This window comes from Eleutherodactylus coqui, chromosome 13 (genome assembly GCF_035609145.1).
Source record: "Eleutherodactylus coqui strain aEleCoq1 chromosome 13, aEleCoq1.hap1, whole genome shotgun sequence".
NCBI lineage: Eukaryota > Metazoa > Chordata > Amphibia > Anura > Eleutherodactylidae > Eleutherodactylus > Eleutherodactylus coqui.
In genome coordinates, this window is record NC_089849.1 from 102,858,108 (window position 1) to 102,875,364 (window position 17,257).

The 17,257-nt window shown below is 51.5% G+C and overlaps 1 protein-coding gene across 4 annotated transcripts in view; it reads left to right on the forward strand.

Moving 5' to 3' along the window:
* SMURF2 (SMAD specific E3 ubiquitin protein ligase 2) overlaps window positions 1-17,257 on the forward strand; it is a 47,455-nt gene that overhangs the window by 13,742 nt on the left and 16,456 nt on the right. Inside the window, exons 2-9 of one of the 4 annotated variants that reach the window (XM_066586847.1) lie at window positions 10,906-10,944; window positions 11,178-11,289; window positions 12,670-12,803; window positions 13,422-13,487; window positions 13,908-13,992; window positions 15,197-15,343; window positions 16,498-16,700; window positions 16,872-16,956. In XM_066586847.1, the coding sequence (XP_066442944.1) occupies window positions 10,906-10,944; window positions 11,178-11,289; window positions 12,670-12,803; window positions 13,422-13,487; window positions 13,908-13,992; window positions 15,197-15,343; window positions 16,498-16,700; window positions 16,872-16,956 (871 nt within the window). The remainder of the gene's footprint in view (window positions 1-10,905; window positions 10,945-11,177; window positions 11,290-12,669; window positions 12,804-13,421; window positions 13,488-13,907; window positions 13,993-15,196; window positions 15,344-16,497; window positions 16,701-16,871; window positions 16,957-17,257) is intronic. The other 3 variants (XM_066586848.1, XM_066586849.1, XM_066586850.1) reach the window with 3 other exon arrangements.

The window sequence follows — 17,257 nt, forward strand, 5'->3', positions numbered from 1 at the left end:
TCGCGGCCGGGAATTCGCAGCATGCAGCGAATTTCCCCAATCCTCCATGGTCAGCCTATCTGTCATATTAGGCTGACTTGTGGAGAACAGTCTGCCGGCTCCTGCTCCCAGGCGGCTGGCTCCCGCGGCTAAGATTTGCCGCGGAATACCGCAACCTCTGTGAAAGGGGGCCTAAGGGTCTGAATATCACATACTGCCCAATTTGGACTTGGTGAAAGCTTCAGGCTGCCTACCTGTGCCAATCATGTGCCCTTCACATCCTGGCACCTCATCTGTCTCCGTGTCTAAAGGATAGGAGCTGCGGAGATGTAGTGGCACAGTGATGGTCGTCTCATACCACACGTATTGCGCATTGACCATATCAGCCCCCTGTACATGCCATGTCGCTGTGGTACGCCGGACTCCCGTGCCCGTTCGTTGGTCCTGCAGACTTTGTCTCGTCGATGTTCTTCGATTTTTGACTCTCCAGTTGCAAACTACATCCCCCATTATGCCCTGACACATGTGACTGTGTACCGCGGGGCTGTCGGGCATGCTGGGAGTTGTAGTTTTGGGGAACACTGTTGTACAGCCTCTACAGTGCCAGGGGACCATGTGGTCAGCGGAGGGGGGCTTTTATACAAGAGAGGGTTAAGTGAAGGCTAGACGGAGGGATTGCTCAGCAGCTCCGCTTCCTGTCAGTATGGCGCTGCGCCAGGATTTTCTATGACTTTCTCAGGAATGTAATAGAGACCAGGGTGCCAATCCAATATGGCCGCCGTTACACTGCGCTCCCCACACGCCTGGAATGACATGTAGGTGGCTGCAGTTACAGCTGAGTACGATATTGGTCCTAGCCGTTCGGAACGGCATCGCACTCGTAAACTTGGAAATGGGATTTTTAATTTTTTCCCCACGCACCCGTAGGGAATCGGCGATTCGTACACAGAATAGCCCAACATTAGGACATGCTACGATTTTTTGATCTTGCACTCTTACTGCGAGTGCAAAAGTCAGATTGAAAACCGTCCGTGTGAATACGGCCTTCATCAGATGAACGGTGCCGGAGGTCCTGGAGGAGGTGGTCTCTGCGGGGTCCAGGATGACCTCGTATTGGACCCCTAGATCTGCGGTCATGCTATACCTGGCACAGGTTAACCTATGCATATTGTCCTGTTGTGCCGGTATGGATGGCGACAGGCATTTGTTTTTGGGCTGCTGACTATATGCCGCTTGGCTATGTCTGAGGGGGCTTCACATCTGTATCGGGGGGGGGGGGGGATCAGGAAAGGGGAGTCCCTGCGGCTGAACGGCTCTGTACAACTTCTTGCTTGATACCTCTTGGGATTTAAAGGCTCTCCTGGGTGGGGTACGCCAAGAGTGCCCAGGGCTCCTTTTTTACCCCCGGAGGAGTGAGTATTGCCCTGCTACCACTGTTATAGACCTTGTGGTCCTGTCATGCTGAACATCATTAGATTGCAGCTTTGGGTGTGACTGGAGTATGTTTAGCGCTCTCCATCGATCCTGGTCTGCAAGAACCCCCATGTGATGAGTCTTATACATAGTTCAGATTCTCTCTGTACGCGGGTCGTCTGCGGCAGCTAAGGGGTTAACGGACGCACAGCCGAGTCCTGGAAAGTCCTGAGGCACAGAGTATTCCCGGGCACCCAGATCTCCTTCCATGTCAGCGGATCTCCTGGGATCGTCCTCCCGCAGTCTCCTTCAGGTGTTGTCACTTAGCAGTCTCTGCAGAGAGTGCAGCCGCCATCGGCAGGACCCCGGCCAAGTGGGAAATGATTCATCGTCTCTGAATGAGGAGAGAGTGGAGGGGAGCAGCTTCCGGACCAGACGCTCCGACTTCAAGGAATGTTCCACTGTTCCCCAAATAGCCTGCACCTCGTGGCCTGGTCTGTGGTAGCCGTGGTCGTGCACCGACCCCTGCGCTCGCAGCCGCCCCCTGCTGCCTTCTCATCGTCTTGGCTTATCCAGACCTGCCATTAACGCTGGTGTAATATCGCTCATGGCCGTCTGCGCTTACACACTCAGCCTGGCAATTGTCGGGATGATGGGAGGGCAGCGCTCGGTCTGACCTGCAGCACTGGGAGGTTTATGTGCTGCAGAGGAAACTGGTGGGGAAATCCGCAGCATAAATTGACCCCTTAACTAAATTGGTGAGTCAAAAAGACCTCCCCGCGTGTAATTCTAGCTGAAGCTTGCGTGCTTCTGACTAATCTGTTTGCCGCAGGTCGTGGCCAGTGATCTCTGAGCTGCGCAGCACTGTACCTGCTCGGGGTCCCGTTAATCCCACCAGATTACTGACACTGTTTGTTTGCATGATTGTAATACGCCGTATTCGCCATCTGAAACGCAAACGGGTCCAGATGAGGGATAATGACAGACCCGGCAGCCCTCACCCGTCCTCAACCCCCGACGGTCCAGCTTCGCTATTGTCCGAGTCTGACAGAGGTCAGGTGACTGCTGCCTGCCAATCGGAGGCCATAGTTTCCCCTTCCACAACTCCTGCCTTTATGGCGCCCGGGATGTGAGCGCTGACGACAGGATAATGGGTTCTGATGCCGCGACACACGGGCGTAAGCGCATTTCGGTCGGGTAAATACGCTGCGTATTCATATAAGTGAAAATCACATCCGCGTATTTTCACCCACTCCTATGATTTTGTGCTTGCAGAAGGGCCCATGTATGTGCCGCGCAAATACGCAGTGAACGCGCAACTGTGCGGAGTCCTTGCGCCGGGCCGCTCTCCTCAGCGGCTTACTGCGGTGTGTAATGCGCACCAGAATAGGACAGGCCGCGTATTTTTCTGCACGCTCTAACATGGCCTGACAGCGCGCAGTCATGTGGATGAGCCCCTTAGAGCAATGGCTCCTACTGACTGCGTATTATGGGCAGAGACGCCCGCTGGTGTGAGCGAGCGCCTAGTACCTGTTTGGCGCTCGTACGCAGGATGTGATCTGATGTAGATTAGTTCTCTGGTGCCGAATCTCGGGCCTAATATGTAGTAACGGATGCGTTAGACTTGGCCTTCAGGATAAACGCGCCATTCCCTCCTCTTACAGATGCTTCATGGCGGCTCACACAAATGTATTGTCTTCCAAGTGCGGCTTTTGCGCATGGAATACGCTGCATCAATCTGCTATAGGCAGCCATGTTGCCTCGCACGCTAATTGCATGAAATCTCAGCATGTTTTATCCTAATGCGTATTACGCCGGCATGCATGCCAAGATAGTGCATGGCTATTGGTGGCCCACAGCAGGTACGCAGTGCTATTGTTTCTAGCGCATCACAGCCGTCTGAGAGATAACCTTGTATTTTCAGATTCTGTCAGGGAGAACAAATTTTGGGGTTCATTGAGGCTTTTTGTCTCTCGCTTCAGTTTTTAGATGAGCGGGGGTGAGTGGGGGAAGGGGGGTAATTATAACCTTGATATGTCTGCTGTATGTATCTGTGCAGGAGTTTTGGAGAAACTTGCATTTTATTTGTTGCACCCAGAACTAGTCCTGCATATTCATGAGCTACAGGCTGGCCACACCCACCACGCCCAATGATTGGCAGCTCACTCTCTATGCACAGTGATAGGCAGACAGCTGTCAATCAGTGGCTGGAGGGCAGGGTGGGTGGAGCTAGCCTGCAGTTTGGGAATATCAAGGACTACTTTAGGTAGTCCTCAGTGCATGTGCTGCTAATGATAAAAGGCAAGTTTCTTCATAACTACTGCACAGATCCACACAGCAGACATATCACTATGACTGTCACTGCCCTGTACCGCCATCAGCGAGGGGTCCAAAAAGATGTGTCTTGACTATCAATCTGCCACTTGTATAACACTGCTACATCATTTACTCAGGTGCCCGAAGAATTGGGATATGTGTGCACCCAGCCGATGTGCCAAGGAGGCACCATAGACCCACCTGGACTGGTGAAGATGGCACTCCAATGTATTGTAAGATTGGCTGTCATCAGAGCTGCACATGCTGCCTGCGATCGGCGGCTGGTGGGGTCCGTCTACGCCAATTACCGGATGTTTCGCTCCATAAGACGCAGCCACGATTTAGAGGAGGAAAATAGGGGGGAAATATTTGGCACTCGCCCCGCGACAGTGAGGGGATCGTGCCGGCGACAGAGCAGCAGAGCTCTGACACCGGAGCTCCGTGACATTAGCGGTTCGTAAGGAGCGACAGAGGAGAGAACTAGTAAATGAGCGCGCTTGTTCACGCGACCAGGATTTAGTTCGGCTCGCGACGGCCAGCTTGAATTATAGCTCATTCGCTCGCTCTAGAAGAAGCACCGACTTTTCCCTCAGTTTAGGTGGAAGAAAAGTGCGTTTTTATAGAGCGCAAGATGCAGATATCGTTTGAGCGAATGACATCCCCGCTGGCTCGTTCGCTGGTGCAATGCGCTTATACCGGCAGGTACAACATTGGCGCGTTTACACGAGAAATCCTTCAGTCTGTCACATTCGCTGTATAAGTGACCTGAGAGGGACGGAAGGCGCGCTAATTAAACTGAACGAGACAGGAACTGAAGGAAAAGCGAAGGATTTAAGAGTCCGCGTTCTGGCTTGTGGATTCCTTCTGGCCGGAGGACGGAGATCACAGGGTTAATCTATGGAGGTGTTCACACTGTAGTGCACGCTGGACATATACACCGCGATGTCCTTGTGGCATACATCACCCGTACAATGTTCTATAGCCTGAAGTGGCTGATAACAGAGAGCAGTTGTATAATATGGTCAGGTGACTATAGTGCTGCCCTGCATTGGGTATCACGTTGCCGCTCTCCTGCCATCTGTGGCTCCGGCGGTTTCGGAAGCGCAGTCCCCATTTTCCTGTGGGCCCTTCCTCTCCCCCCCCCCAGGCTGGCGGCCCCCCACCGGAGGAGCTGACGGAAATACTGTCTGTGCTAGAACAATGCTGTGACTAAGACGGGACCAGAGTCTAAACAAACCTCTCGTCTGCTGCCGCCATTCATAAAGTGCGCCAGCGGGGCGACGGGTCACACTTGGTACCAAGGTCCTGCATGGTCCTGGCCGCCGCCAACTGTTCTGGTGCTTGTAAGACCCCACACAGCTACGCTGATCCCGGTGAACCAGCGATCTTCTGATCTGACACGTCCGCTTCTGCTCTTGTTAATAGTTAGGATGGTTTGGCAGATTTTCTGGACTTTTGTAGGCTATACACGGGCGGCTATACATGGGCGGACGTGTTCTTGCGCTCACTTCAGCGCAACAGATTTGCGCTGCGAACAAGGCGCTCTTGTGCACATGGACGTCCAACTCCGCCCCTCGCCCTGATTTAAAAGGCTATTTAGTCTAACGAGATCCAGATGGAATCTTCTCCCCGCAGTTTTTACGACACATCTCACTACTTCCATCGCGTTTGGGTGCGCAAATACGCAAAAAAGGTAAAATGAGAATGAACCCCCTGACATCAACGCGTTCTATGTTATGCGTATTGTGTGCGCAAATACATCCGTCTGGAGCCGCCCTAAGGTGGGGTCTTCACGGGGCAGAACTGCTGCAACATTTCCATGCGAACCCCCTCCTACACTGAAATACTGTGGCGTATACAGTAGCAGCAAAGTGGACGAGACCTTGAAAACGTCCATAAGCAGCGGACGTAACCCGCGCAAAACCAGTGCGAAAATTGTCTTGTGCTGCGGAGTTCGCAATAAAACGCACCAAATGGCGCAGGTTTAGGGGCATTGCATGGCCGATCGGCAGCGGGATGCCCACTGTAGGGGGATATTCTGCTGGAAATCGGCCCCATGTGGTCCCGACCGAAGGCCACTCTCATACACGCGTTCACAAAATGCAACGTTTTACCGCAGCGTTTTCGAATAAATGTTACAGCGTTTTGTTTTTTTCCCCCACACACCATTTTGATGGGCGTTAAAGATAGAGCAGACCGCGTTCCAGAATTGCGCTTTTAGAGTGCTGGTCTGCGAGGCCCCATTTAAATCAATAAGAGCATTGTACCGCGGTCTGCACGGTCTTTAAATCGCTGCGCAGATTGCAGTAGGTCTATGGGTATATTCACACATGTTCCAGCGAATGGCGGTATGGACTGAACTCGCGCCGGTCGGATTTTTACAGAACCACATCATACGGACCTGTGTAAATACAGACTTATGCTTCGTGCGCACAGGGCGACTGTCTGCACGCGCGGGTGACGTCGCCGCTGGTTGTTGGCGCTCGTGCAGGGCGTTTAGACAGGCAGATCACCGCTGGCTTCTCACTCAGCGCCACTCCATTTTACACGCAGCGAGAAGATGGCGATCCGGCGATGATATTGATGCTGGTTCACAGTGAGCGCTAACGAATAATAGTAAACAATGTGCGTTTAGGCGTAACTATTATCACGCATTTTCGTGACTTTTGCGTCATGTTCGTCTCATGTAAATGGCTCTTAGGGGCGCATTGACATGCAGCGGACTTGGGCCAAACTCTGCACCAACATCCGAAGGAAGCTCCTCCCACCTGTGCAGGTGATGGGGCATGATGGGAATATAATGCGTTATTCCGTAAATGTCGCCAGCATGTGACTGTAGCTGTCACTGGATTTGCCCTTTAAGCCCCTCCTACATGGAAAGGTTAACCATTCCTCTGCTGGTAGTAATGAAGCCCCATGGTGTGTGCTCTGTTCTCTTGTAAGGTCATGCGGATCTGTCATGGGGCCACGAGCGGCTCGCCCGTGGCTACTTCCCATCTGTCGCTCCCGCGCTGTAAGCTGATCGCCCTGTAACCGTATACTGCAGCCATGCGCCTGACACCCCCTCAATAATTAATGGGGCTCATTAAGGGATATTACTTCCAGGAGTGGGTGTCTAATACCTGGAAAACTTCATTTTCCATTCAGGACCCCGGAAAAGCTCTGATGACAATATGACCGCTGTAACGGATACTCCAGTAGAACTGACTACTTGGCGGAGCTACTACTGCAGATTCAGTCTGTTATACAAGGCTGCTCTGGGAAAGCTGGGTGCAGAATGGCGATGTGACTGCTGTCACTGGAAGTCCTTTCAGGGTGCTGGGAAAGCTGGACTCCAGAGGCTTGGCAGATTTGCTATGTGGAAGGGAATATGGCGCTACGAACGTATTCACCTCCGAAGTCACCCAGCTTCTCTGCAGTCCTGCAAGGCAATGTGGGGAAACCTCCAGTTTCCGTTATCTGTGGCAGACGCTGATGGGTTCAGGCGAGCGCCGCGTGTCGGCCGTGCCGCCCTCCACACCACGGACAGTCGGTGTCCCTTCTACCTTTCCCCCAGTCCAGCGGAGTCCCTGAAAGCCCCCACCCCTCTCCGATTCTAGGAATGACCTGCGTGGCCCCCCTCCCCCTGCGGGGGCCGCTCTTAGTTTTCCTTTTGGTTCTTTAGCCTGTAATCAGCAGTCTGGTATGGCAACAATGTCCAGACAGGAATGCCCTGCTGGGTCTGGGCCGCGCGCGGCGCCCTGCTGGGTCTGGGCCGCGCGCGGCGCCCTGCTGGGTCTGGGCCGCGCGCGGCGCCCTGCTGGGTCTGGGCCGCGCGCGGCGCCCTGCTGGGTCTGGGCCGCGCGCGGCGCCCTGCTGGGTCTGGGCCGCGCGCGGCGCCCTGCTGGGTCTGGGCCGCGCGCGGCGCCCTGCTGGGTCTGGGCCGCGCGCGGCGCCCTGCTGGGTCTGGGCCGCGCGCGGCGCCCTGCTGGGTCTGGGCCGCGCGCGGCGCCCTGCTGGGTCTGGGCCGCGCGCGGCGCCCTGCTGGGTCTGGGCCGCGCGCGGCGCCCTGCTGGGTCTGGGCCGCGCGCGGCGCCCTGCTGGGTCTGGGCCGCGCGCGGCGCCCTGCTGGGTCTGGGCCGCGCGCGGCGCCCTGCTGGGTCTGGGCCGCGCGCGGCGCCCTGCTGGGTCTGGGCCGCGCGCGGCGCCCTGCTGGGTCTGGGCCGCGCGCGGCGCCCTGCTGGGTCTGGGCCGCGCGCGGCGCCCTGCTGGGTCTGGGCCGCGCGCGGCGCCCTGCTGGGTCTGGGCCGCGCGCGGCGCCCTGCTGGGTCTGGGCCGCGCGCGGCGCCCTGCTGGGTCTGGGCCGCGCGCGGCGCCCTGCTGGGTCTGGGCCGCGCGCGGCGCCCTGCTGGGTCTGGGCCGCGCGCGGCGCCCTGCTGGGTCTGGGCCGCGCGCGGCGCCCTGCTGGGTCTGGGCCGCGCGCGGCGCCCTGCTGGGTCTGGGCCGCGCGCGGCGGTTTAGACTAAACCAGAAAGTACACGATTCTCGTCTGCTGGAGCAAAACACCGAACGACCGACCCACGTGCGACAGCGAGTATTCTTACAGCGGCTGAAACCGGGCGGCAAGCGAGAATCGCGCTATTCTCGTTCACCGTTGGCTGTGCTGAAACTGAACGATCCTTCGCTCTCTGTGAACGATAGTCTCGTCCCGCCTGAACGCACCCTAACCCAGCGGGAGGTGCAGGCCGCACGCATTAGATTAAATTTGGTGAAAATGGATCATTTCAACCAAAATGATCATTGTGAGCGATCGCTTTATATGACCAAGGACGCAGGAAGGAAGTCGGCCATGGCTGCACCTTTTGTCTGTTAGTCCAACGAGAGATCTTTCATTGAAATCGTGTTACCGGAAAAGATGCGTCTGTCGCTCGTCTATAATTGAACTTGGGAACTAAAATATGGACGTCTGCAGAGCAATGGTTGGCATAAGCATCGCAGCATGGTCGTTGCAGCCGATGCCTCCATGGAGCCTCCGCTTGTGTTATGGCCATTGCGGCACGAGGGGGATTCACCTTGTTTGAGGTATAATAATGGCCGCCGGTAGGACACGTGCATTCTTCCTCTGCCTTGGCCAACCGCTCATATGGAAAGACAGAAACCTCCAGAGCGGTGGTGGGCCGCCTGCATATCGTGGGGTCCGAGGACGGAGTGATCGCCGGCGGTGGTGGTATCCTTGTACTGCCGTCTGATTAAGTGTTCTCTACGGGGTCTCCACCTGTTTACCTGCTCTTTCATTGGACTGACCAGACGCATGGCCGGCGTCTGGACCCCACAAATCTATAGTTTTGGGTGGGGGTGGGGGAATATTACTATCTTGCCTTGGTCTACAGGCTTTGAGTAGCTCTTAGCATTGCGTTGTCTGTAGGTCCACCCAACTATGTAGGTCCATGACAGCTCTTTGCCCAATCCTGCTGTCTTTAAAGAACCAAGCCTGTTAGCGCCTTAGTGACGGAGCCAAATTTTGGCAATCTGACGTGTGTCACTTTAACATAGAATAACTCCGTAAAGGTTTTGCATATCCAAGTGATTCTGACGTTTTTTCTTTTCTCCACATATTGCACTTCATTTAGGTGGTAAAAGTAGACAGAATTTGTGTATATTAAGAAGGCCAAAATTGGGAAATTTATTTTTTTTTTCTTCACATTTTCAACTGTAGTATCTCAAATATGTACAAACATACAGTACACTCTTTTAGTGAGAATATATAAAATGTAATATTTTTTCCATCCGTTTAGTTTTTTCTGGACGCACATTTGAAAACCTTTTTTATATTTATTTTTTTAACCCTTTAGGAGACGTACAAATTTAACATTAACATTTTGAGGAACACTTTGTTTTCCTACACCCAGCCAAGATTGCAAAGGCTCATAAGTGTTACAATGATAGATCCCCCCACAAATGACCCCATTTTAAAAACTACACCCCTTAATGTATTCACTGAGGGGGTCAGGAGTATTTTGACCCCACAGTTTTTTTTCAGGAGTTAATGCAATTTAGAGGAGAAAAAATAAAATGTCATATTTTTGCAAATCTGTAATTTTAAAGAGTGTTTTGTGTTTATAATGCACATGAAAGTATATTAAAACGGGATCCCCCCGTTTGTCTTGTGTTCCGAGACATACCCATTGTGGCCCTTATATTATGTCTGTATGCATAACGGGGCCCAAACCGATAGGAGCATTAAACTTTAACTGTTTTTTTTTGTTTTTAACTTCTACGTGATCGCCATTATGCGTTGGATAACGGCGATCATGTGACCGGAGACCGCTCACCGCGCCCCTCGGACACTGCTCCAGGCTCTCGGCTACCTTTAGTAGCCAGGAGCAAGGAGGTTTTAGGTTTCTCGGACTCTCCCCAGCTTCTGCGCTTGTGTCGGCCATTTTGGCAACAGGCGGATACGCCAAAGCTGGGAAAAGGTCCGTGGATAAGAATCCAGTCCGGACATCGCCAGAGGCTGTAGATAAGTAAGCATCGTAGTGAGTATCCTCCGCTCCCCTTACGGATCCGATCCCTAAGGGGGGCTGAAACTTTAACTTTTTTTTAAACTTTATTTCGTCTGTAATACGATCGCCGGTATCCAGTGGATACCAGTGATCATATGACCAGGGGGGTTTCCTGCGGCCCCCTCATGACCTCCGTTAACAGACAGCATGAAGCTGTCACATCTACAGACTGCAGGGCTTTAATCCCCAGGGATGTAAAGAGGCTCCCTCTGGGGATTAAAGCCCAGCAAAGCAGGACATAAAAACACTATGGGCTGGTCACTAAGGGGTTAAGGAGATTCAGGCATCACAATGTTGCCCCCACACTCTTGGGAACGTCTTTCCTCTCTTTTTATCAAGGTCTTTGATCCTCCCGCTCCCACTAGCCCAGTGCTGTAGGTCTGTGGGCTTCCAGATCTATTACACCTGAGTTCTGAGTGTTTCACATCAGGAGGATGGTGGGCCGTAATCTTATAAATATATGTATATTGATATTACCCCGGCTGTTCTGACACCATACTGTGCCCCGTTCCTAGTCGCCATCCACATGGTTCCAGCCTTGGTTGGGTAACATGTGGACATTGACCGGGATGGTGATTTGGCCTAAACTTATTTCACTTGCGATTGTCCATAAAGTGTTGGCGTTTTAACATGATCTTCTCTGTTCTCTCTGCAGTGCTCTGTGCGAAAAACCTGGTGAAGAAGGATTTTTTCAGTGAGTATCACTGTAGTTTGTGTAACCCGTTGCCCCCAGACTGCCAGGAATGCCCACAAACAATCCATGTTCTGTGCCGATGACATGAAATGGGTATTATTTTGGTACCTCTCTGGGTGTGACTAGAGCAGGAGTTTTAGGAGAGTCTGGTATCCCCCTTCACTGTATACAGAGGTAATATTTGGGTGACTGTAGGCCGGCTGCGTTATCTCTCTTCTTTTTCTCCCCAACTGCAGGACTCCCTGATCCTTTTGCCAAGGTGGTAGTGGACGGGTCTGGGCAATGCCACTCCACAGACACCGTGAAGAACACTCTGGACCCCAAGTGGAACCAGCACTATGACCTGTGAGTGCCTTTCTGCAAGTTGTGTAACTACGGCCGGCCTCAGACTGCTGGGCTTTGGGGAGGCTGATATACACCTGAATCACATACTCTATATGCTCCTATGCAGCCGTATAGATGCAGTTGCCCTCATAGCATGCAAACTCCAAGCGACTCTGTCGTTAACTGACCTACGGCAGATGTCTGACTCCATGTATGGGCACTGCCCTCAATACCCTGGGGGCTTCACAGCGAGCTGCACCTCCTACTGTGTCAGGTTAGGGTTTAATCACACATTGCAGAGTAATGACCCTTTTACACGGGATGAATATCAGTCAGATTCCCGTGCTTCGGATTGCCAATCGTCCTGTGTAATTGCATGCAGCGACTGAACAAAGAATCCTTGAGTCTTTGCATGCAGAAAACCGAATGACGTGCCATTCAGTGTAAACGGCAGTCATTGACTGTTGAACGACTGTATGCTTACTGTGAATGGAGGCGGCTGGGAAGAACGCTCCGCTTCACCTCCATTCTGGCAGCGCTGTGAGCGATGCCAGCGATTCTCACTCCTGTGTAACAGCACAGGAGCGAGCATCGCTGGGGCGAGCTGTCGGGCATCGTTTGCCTGTCGGCTCGTCCCGTATAAAAGGACTAGAATTGTGGTATTTCAGTGTATATTCTGCACTGAAATTTTGCACACCATTGCGCCGTGTGCGTGCCTAAGGGCCCTTTCACACCGGCGAGTGTGATATCAGTATGTGATTCACGGCCCGTTCTCGCACTTGCCACCATGTGAAGGCCCCGTGAGTGCGAGGAATTTTTATGTAAAAAAAAAAGTCGAATCGCTGCCACGGCTGTCGCAGAGAGGTCAGAGTTCTCCCATTGCTTTCAGTGGGACTGGTGCTGCTGATGCTACTGGCCCCATTATAAACAATGGGCGATCTCTCAGAAGGATAGGACATGCTGCTGCAATTTGTTTCCTGCATAGCATCATGGGAAAACACCTCATGTGACTGAGCCCGTTCAAACGAATGGGGTTCATATTTGTGCGTCTCACAATGCACAAATCTCACATGATTTTCAGGAATATTTACAACAAATTAGAAGGGATTTCCCTTTTTTTTATCTTGCTCAGGAAGCTGTTTTGAGAGCCCTTCCTCACATCAGAGTGGCTGCCGCGCTTCTCTATTCCCATATGCCAAGCTGAGCAAATGTATGCATTCTGGTTATAGACCTGCCACCTCCATGACCCTACAACGTCCTGCAGGCTCTGTAACGCTGCACCAGCCCCCATGCATCGCGGCTCACTTGTGTGTCAGGCGCAGTATAGACGGTCACATCCCTTCGCTTCTGCTGGTCTCAGTTACCGGTTCTTGTGTATGTAATGGAATTCTTTTTCTTCAGATACATTGGTAAATCAGACTCTATTACAATCAGCGTGTGGAACCACAAGAAGATTCACAAGAAGCAGGGAGCAGGATTCTTGGGCTGCGTTCGCCTTCTCTCTAATGCCATCAACCGTCTCAAGGACACCGGCTGTGAGTACAGAGAAAGTGAGGGGTAGCCCCTCTAACTAAATACTTATAGTGTTGTACCAAGGCAGAAGATAGTGGGCAAAAAGCAACCCCTCTAAAGGCCCTTTTACACGGTCTTTCAAACGACTGAGTGCTGATGCCACGCGAAGGTCGTCGGCGCTTGTGTAGAGCATTTAAACATAAAGACTTGCCGCTGGATCGTGGTATTCTCGTCTGCTTCTTGCTCAGTACTTCACCTTCTACAGGAAGTGCAGAGTGGGGAGCGTTTACACGCAGCGAGAAGCCAGCGATCCAACCAGGTTTTTTAAGCTGACTGAAAAGTCTGCTTAAACAACTGCTAACGACGAGCGAGTGATTTATATATTTTTCTCCCGCATTCACACTGAACAATTATTGCTCAAATACATTCGTTTTAACGCAATTTGAGTGATAAACGTTACGTGTAAATGGGCCTTTACCACACTGCTTACAAACACAGTAGGGAACCATGGAGTTTCCAAAAAAATAAAAAATCTGTGTCGTTTATCCCACAATGGCTGGGGGCCCAATTTTTTGTTAAAGCGGTCCATTTCCCCACACATACGGTGATTTTGATTGATTTTCCTCTTCCTTCTCTCATAGATCAGCGCCTGGATTTATGCAAGCTTGGTCCAAATGATAGCGACACTGTGCGGGGGCAGATAGTAGGTATGTGAAGTCTGCTGGGAATTCCTCTGTTCCAGCAGTGCCAGAAAAGGTTATCTAAGGATAGGGTTAGGATGAGAATTGTCACTGCATCCTGATATAGCGGTGAACTTTATAGATCCAACTCCCTGCCCCTATAGGGGGGTAGCGAAGTAGCCCATCTATGGTGGAGTCCAACTGTTAGAAAACTACAAAGCCAAGTGTATCCAACAGCCTTCGTCTGTCAGGACATGTTTGGAGTTATACTTTTATAACAGCTGGTGAGCCACAGGTTGGAGGGATGAGTATTCAGTAACATGGCCGCGGCTTCCATCTGCTCCGGGATTGGTTGGCTTATCAGTCTAGCGATACCCTACTGTGGCGACGTAAATAAATGCATTTATTTCATTAACCATTTAACTTTTTGGTGTCTTCCCCTCACAGTTAGTCTTCAGTCCCGGGATCGGATAGGCACCGGAGGGCAGGTGGTTGACTGCAGCCGACTATTTGACAATGACTTACCAGATGGGTGAGAGAAATGTGCCAGCATTATTATTAACACTTCTTCCCTCCTCCCTCAAAGAGAATTCCTCCATAACACATTGTAATTCTTGACTTTTGGGAAGTGTGAGGGAGTGCAGCTGTCTGGAGACTTATTAATGACGTGCATCCTGTTTTGTATGGAGGCATTTACAGGGTTATTCCTGGCAAAATTGAAAAATGTATATAAAGCATTGGCATCCCTGCACCTCCACCACCTTTTTAGTCTGGGGTCAGGTGATGTGTGTGACACAAGCTTGTCCCTGGTTTGTAAGCCCGCCCAGTACTGGCGCTGGTTGCATCCGCGTGCGCCGTGTTCTGCCCTTTGTTTTTCCACAGGGAATTGACCTATGGAGATATTGGAGGGTAGCGAGTAACTGAAGCAGATTGTAATCCGGGGTCAGGCATGTCATGCATATCGCTAAATTGTAAGGCAAAAAACAATGGCCATTGGGGCAGTATTGGTAAAAAGTAGAGGGGAGCTAATTTTTGCAACTTGGAACTTTTCAGTTTTGCCCAGAATTACTTACACCCGTATAGTGCGTAACGATGGTGATTGTCTTGGGTGTTGTTGTACATGTGGCTTACCTCTATACACCCTCAACCATAACACGTGTGTCTTTCCTTCACCTCCTAACACCGTTGCGACACATGGTGGTGCGATATTTGTACGTTTTCATGTTGTCTTGTGTGCTAAGCTTTTCTGTTGATGAAAGTCAAGAGTCTGTGTGTTTCCCCCGACGTCCGGCTGTGTGACTTGCTGCTTATCATTGTGAGAGGTTAGTCCAAAGATACCCCAATATCTGTCGTGCCGTCAGTGGCCACCAAGGGTTATGCCACGTCACCGAACCTAACATTGGCTTAGCCAACAGAGCCTGATAACGGAGAGCTGTAGCCTGCATTTTAAGTCTTGTGTGTGGTCATTGCACTTTAAATCCTTAACAATGTCGTAATGTGCTGGGGGTCACCCCCTCCCCTGTTTCCTGTTGAGACCTATGTTAGATTTGTCCCCCTATAGCAAATCACTGAGGTTCGGTGACCTGGCTGCAGTTGAATCCTGGTTCCGCCGATCAGGAGCGGTCGGGGGATATGACACTTACTCTGACCTTTCAGCCGACCAGCATCCCCGTCTATTAGTGTGATTCATATTTAGCTGCTTATTCTCTCCCCTGTCCTGGCGGCCACAATATAAGGCCGGGCCTCGGTTTCCTGGAAATAGCACTGACTGCTTTATCTCTTCCGTGTCTGGATCGTAGCTGGGAGGAAAGAAGAACAGCCTCGGGACGCATTCAGTACCTAAACCACATCACCCGGACCACCCAGTGGGAGCGGCCAACGCGGTAAGGACTAAATAAGGGGTCCTGAAGTTTAGTCTGTAATCATCTGCATACCGCACACCTGTCGCACAACAACATTCCAGTGAGCCACCAGTTAGTAAAATGCTGTGAGTTGGCACGTCGAGTGCCGGATCCTCGTTTACCTGTCATTGAAGGGTTTTATCATAGTAGAATGTTTCAATCTCTCCTTACTTTCATATAACAAGAACATCCGGCTCACACAGCAATGTATCCAGTGTAGATGACAATCTGCATGTGAGATTGACTTGTGCTACTGTGTCCAACTTTTCTAGAGCCTAGTCTAGCCCAGATTTAATTGCAGCAACTACAGTGTAAGACCTACCCTGATTCAGGATGGGAGGGGGGGGGGGGAGAAAAGGGGGTGCTTGAAATATAAGCTCTCCCCCCCAAAAATAATTAAGCCCTAGCTACACTACATTGGGAAAAAAACACAATACTCGCCTAGTAGGCGGCGTTTAGGTCCCTTGCACTGGGCCGCGGCGCTGCTGCAGGCTTCCATGTACACCTGAATGCCAAAATAACATTTCTTCCTGGTAGAAGAGCTTGAACGCCCTGCTTCCAGCAAGCGATTGCTCTGATTGGCTGATACGGTGCTCCATGAACCAATCACAGCCATTCAATTATGTCATTCAATGAATAGCTGTGATTGGTTAATCGAGTGCCGGCTCTTATTGGCTGAGATGGCGCTCGATGAATCGATCGGAGCAATCACTTGCTGGAGGCGGAGTATTCAAATCCCGCTACCAGGGATAAATGCTCTCTCGGCGTTCAGGAGAATATGGAAGCCTGTAGCAGCGACTGAGACCAGCGCAAGGGACCCAAACAGTGGCTACTAGGTGAGTATTATAAGACACTGTGCCTCTTTTGGGGCAAATAATACTATAAGACAGTGTCTTATTTTGGGGGAAACATGGTATGTGAAAAGGCTAGGTCACGATGCTTTTCACCCCGATTTTAACCACAGTGACCATCAAGCTGATTCAATTCAGTCTATTATCAGATAATTCGTCATATCTGTACAGCTGTCCGTACTACAGAGGCTTTGTTTGGAATGTTCTAGAAAGTTCATAGTCCCATGTCATTGCTTTGAGACTGATGGCCCCTATCACCCACCTCCCACTCTCTTCTCACCTCAGACCAGCATCTGAGTACTCCAGTCCTGGGAGGCCTCTGAGCTGCTTCGTGGACGAGAACACGCCCATCACGGGTACTAATGGCGCAAGCAGCGGGCAGAGCGCAGACCCCCGACTTGCAGAAAGGAGAGTCCGGTCACAACGACACAGGAATTACATGAGCAGAACACATTTGCACACCCCGCCTGACCTACCGGAGGGATATGGTGAGTGCTATCAATAACTTGGAGGTGGGATGGGGGATTTCAAGGTTGGGTCTTCAGTAGTGGGTGGATATTTTAAGCGTTTTTAGAATAGTGGGACGATTATAATGTGGGTACATGGTACAGCCTATCAAATGGCAAAAGTGTCTCAGATTTATTTTCTTCTCCCCACAGAGCAGAGAACCACGCAGCAAGGGCAGGTATATTTCCTACATACACAGACTGGCGTCAGCACGTGGCATGACCCCCGGGTGCCCAGGTAAGAAGCTCAGCTGAGCTCCTATCATGTAGGAAAAAAGTATGCCCCCTTCATCAGATGGTCGTGCAGTTCAGATCACCAGAACAAGCTGTTTGCAGATTCTGAATGATCAGGGAAGACTGGAAGACTTCAGCTCTGAACTATGAATGCAGCTCTGGAGTATAATAGACTGTGTAGCCAAGGAATCCACAGCACCCAAAGTGACTTGGGGTTAATCAGTACTTATTCATACATGTGTAGATCTATTCTGGCATAGGGATAACTGTTAATGTTAGTACATACCAAACATTAAACCGGAGGT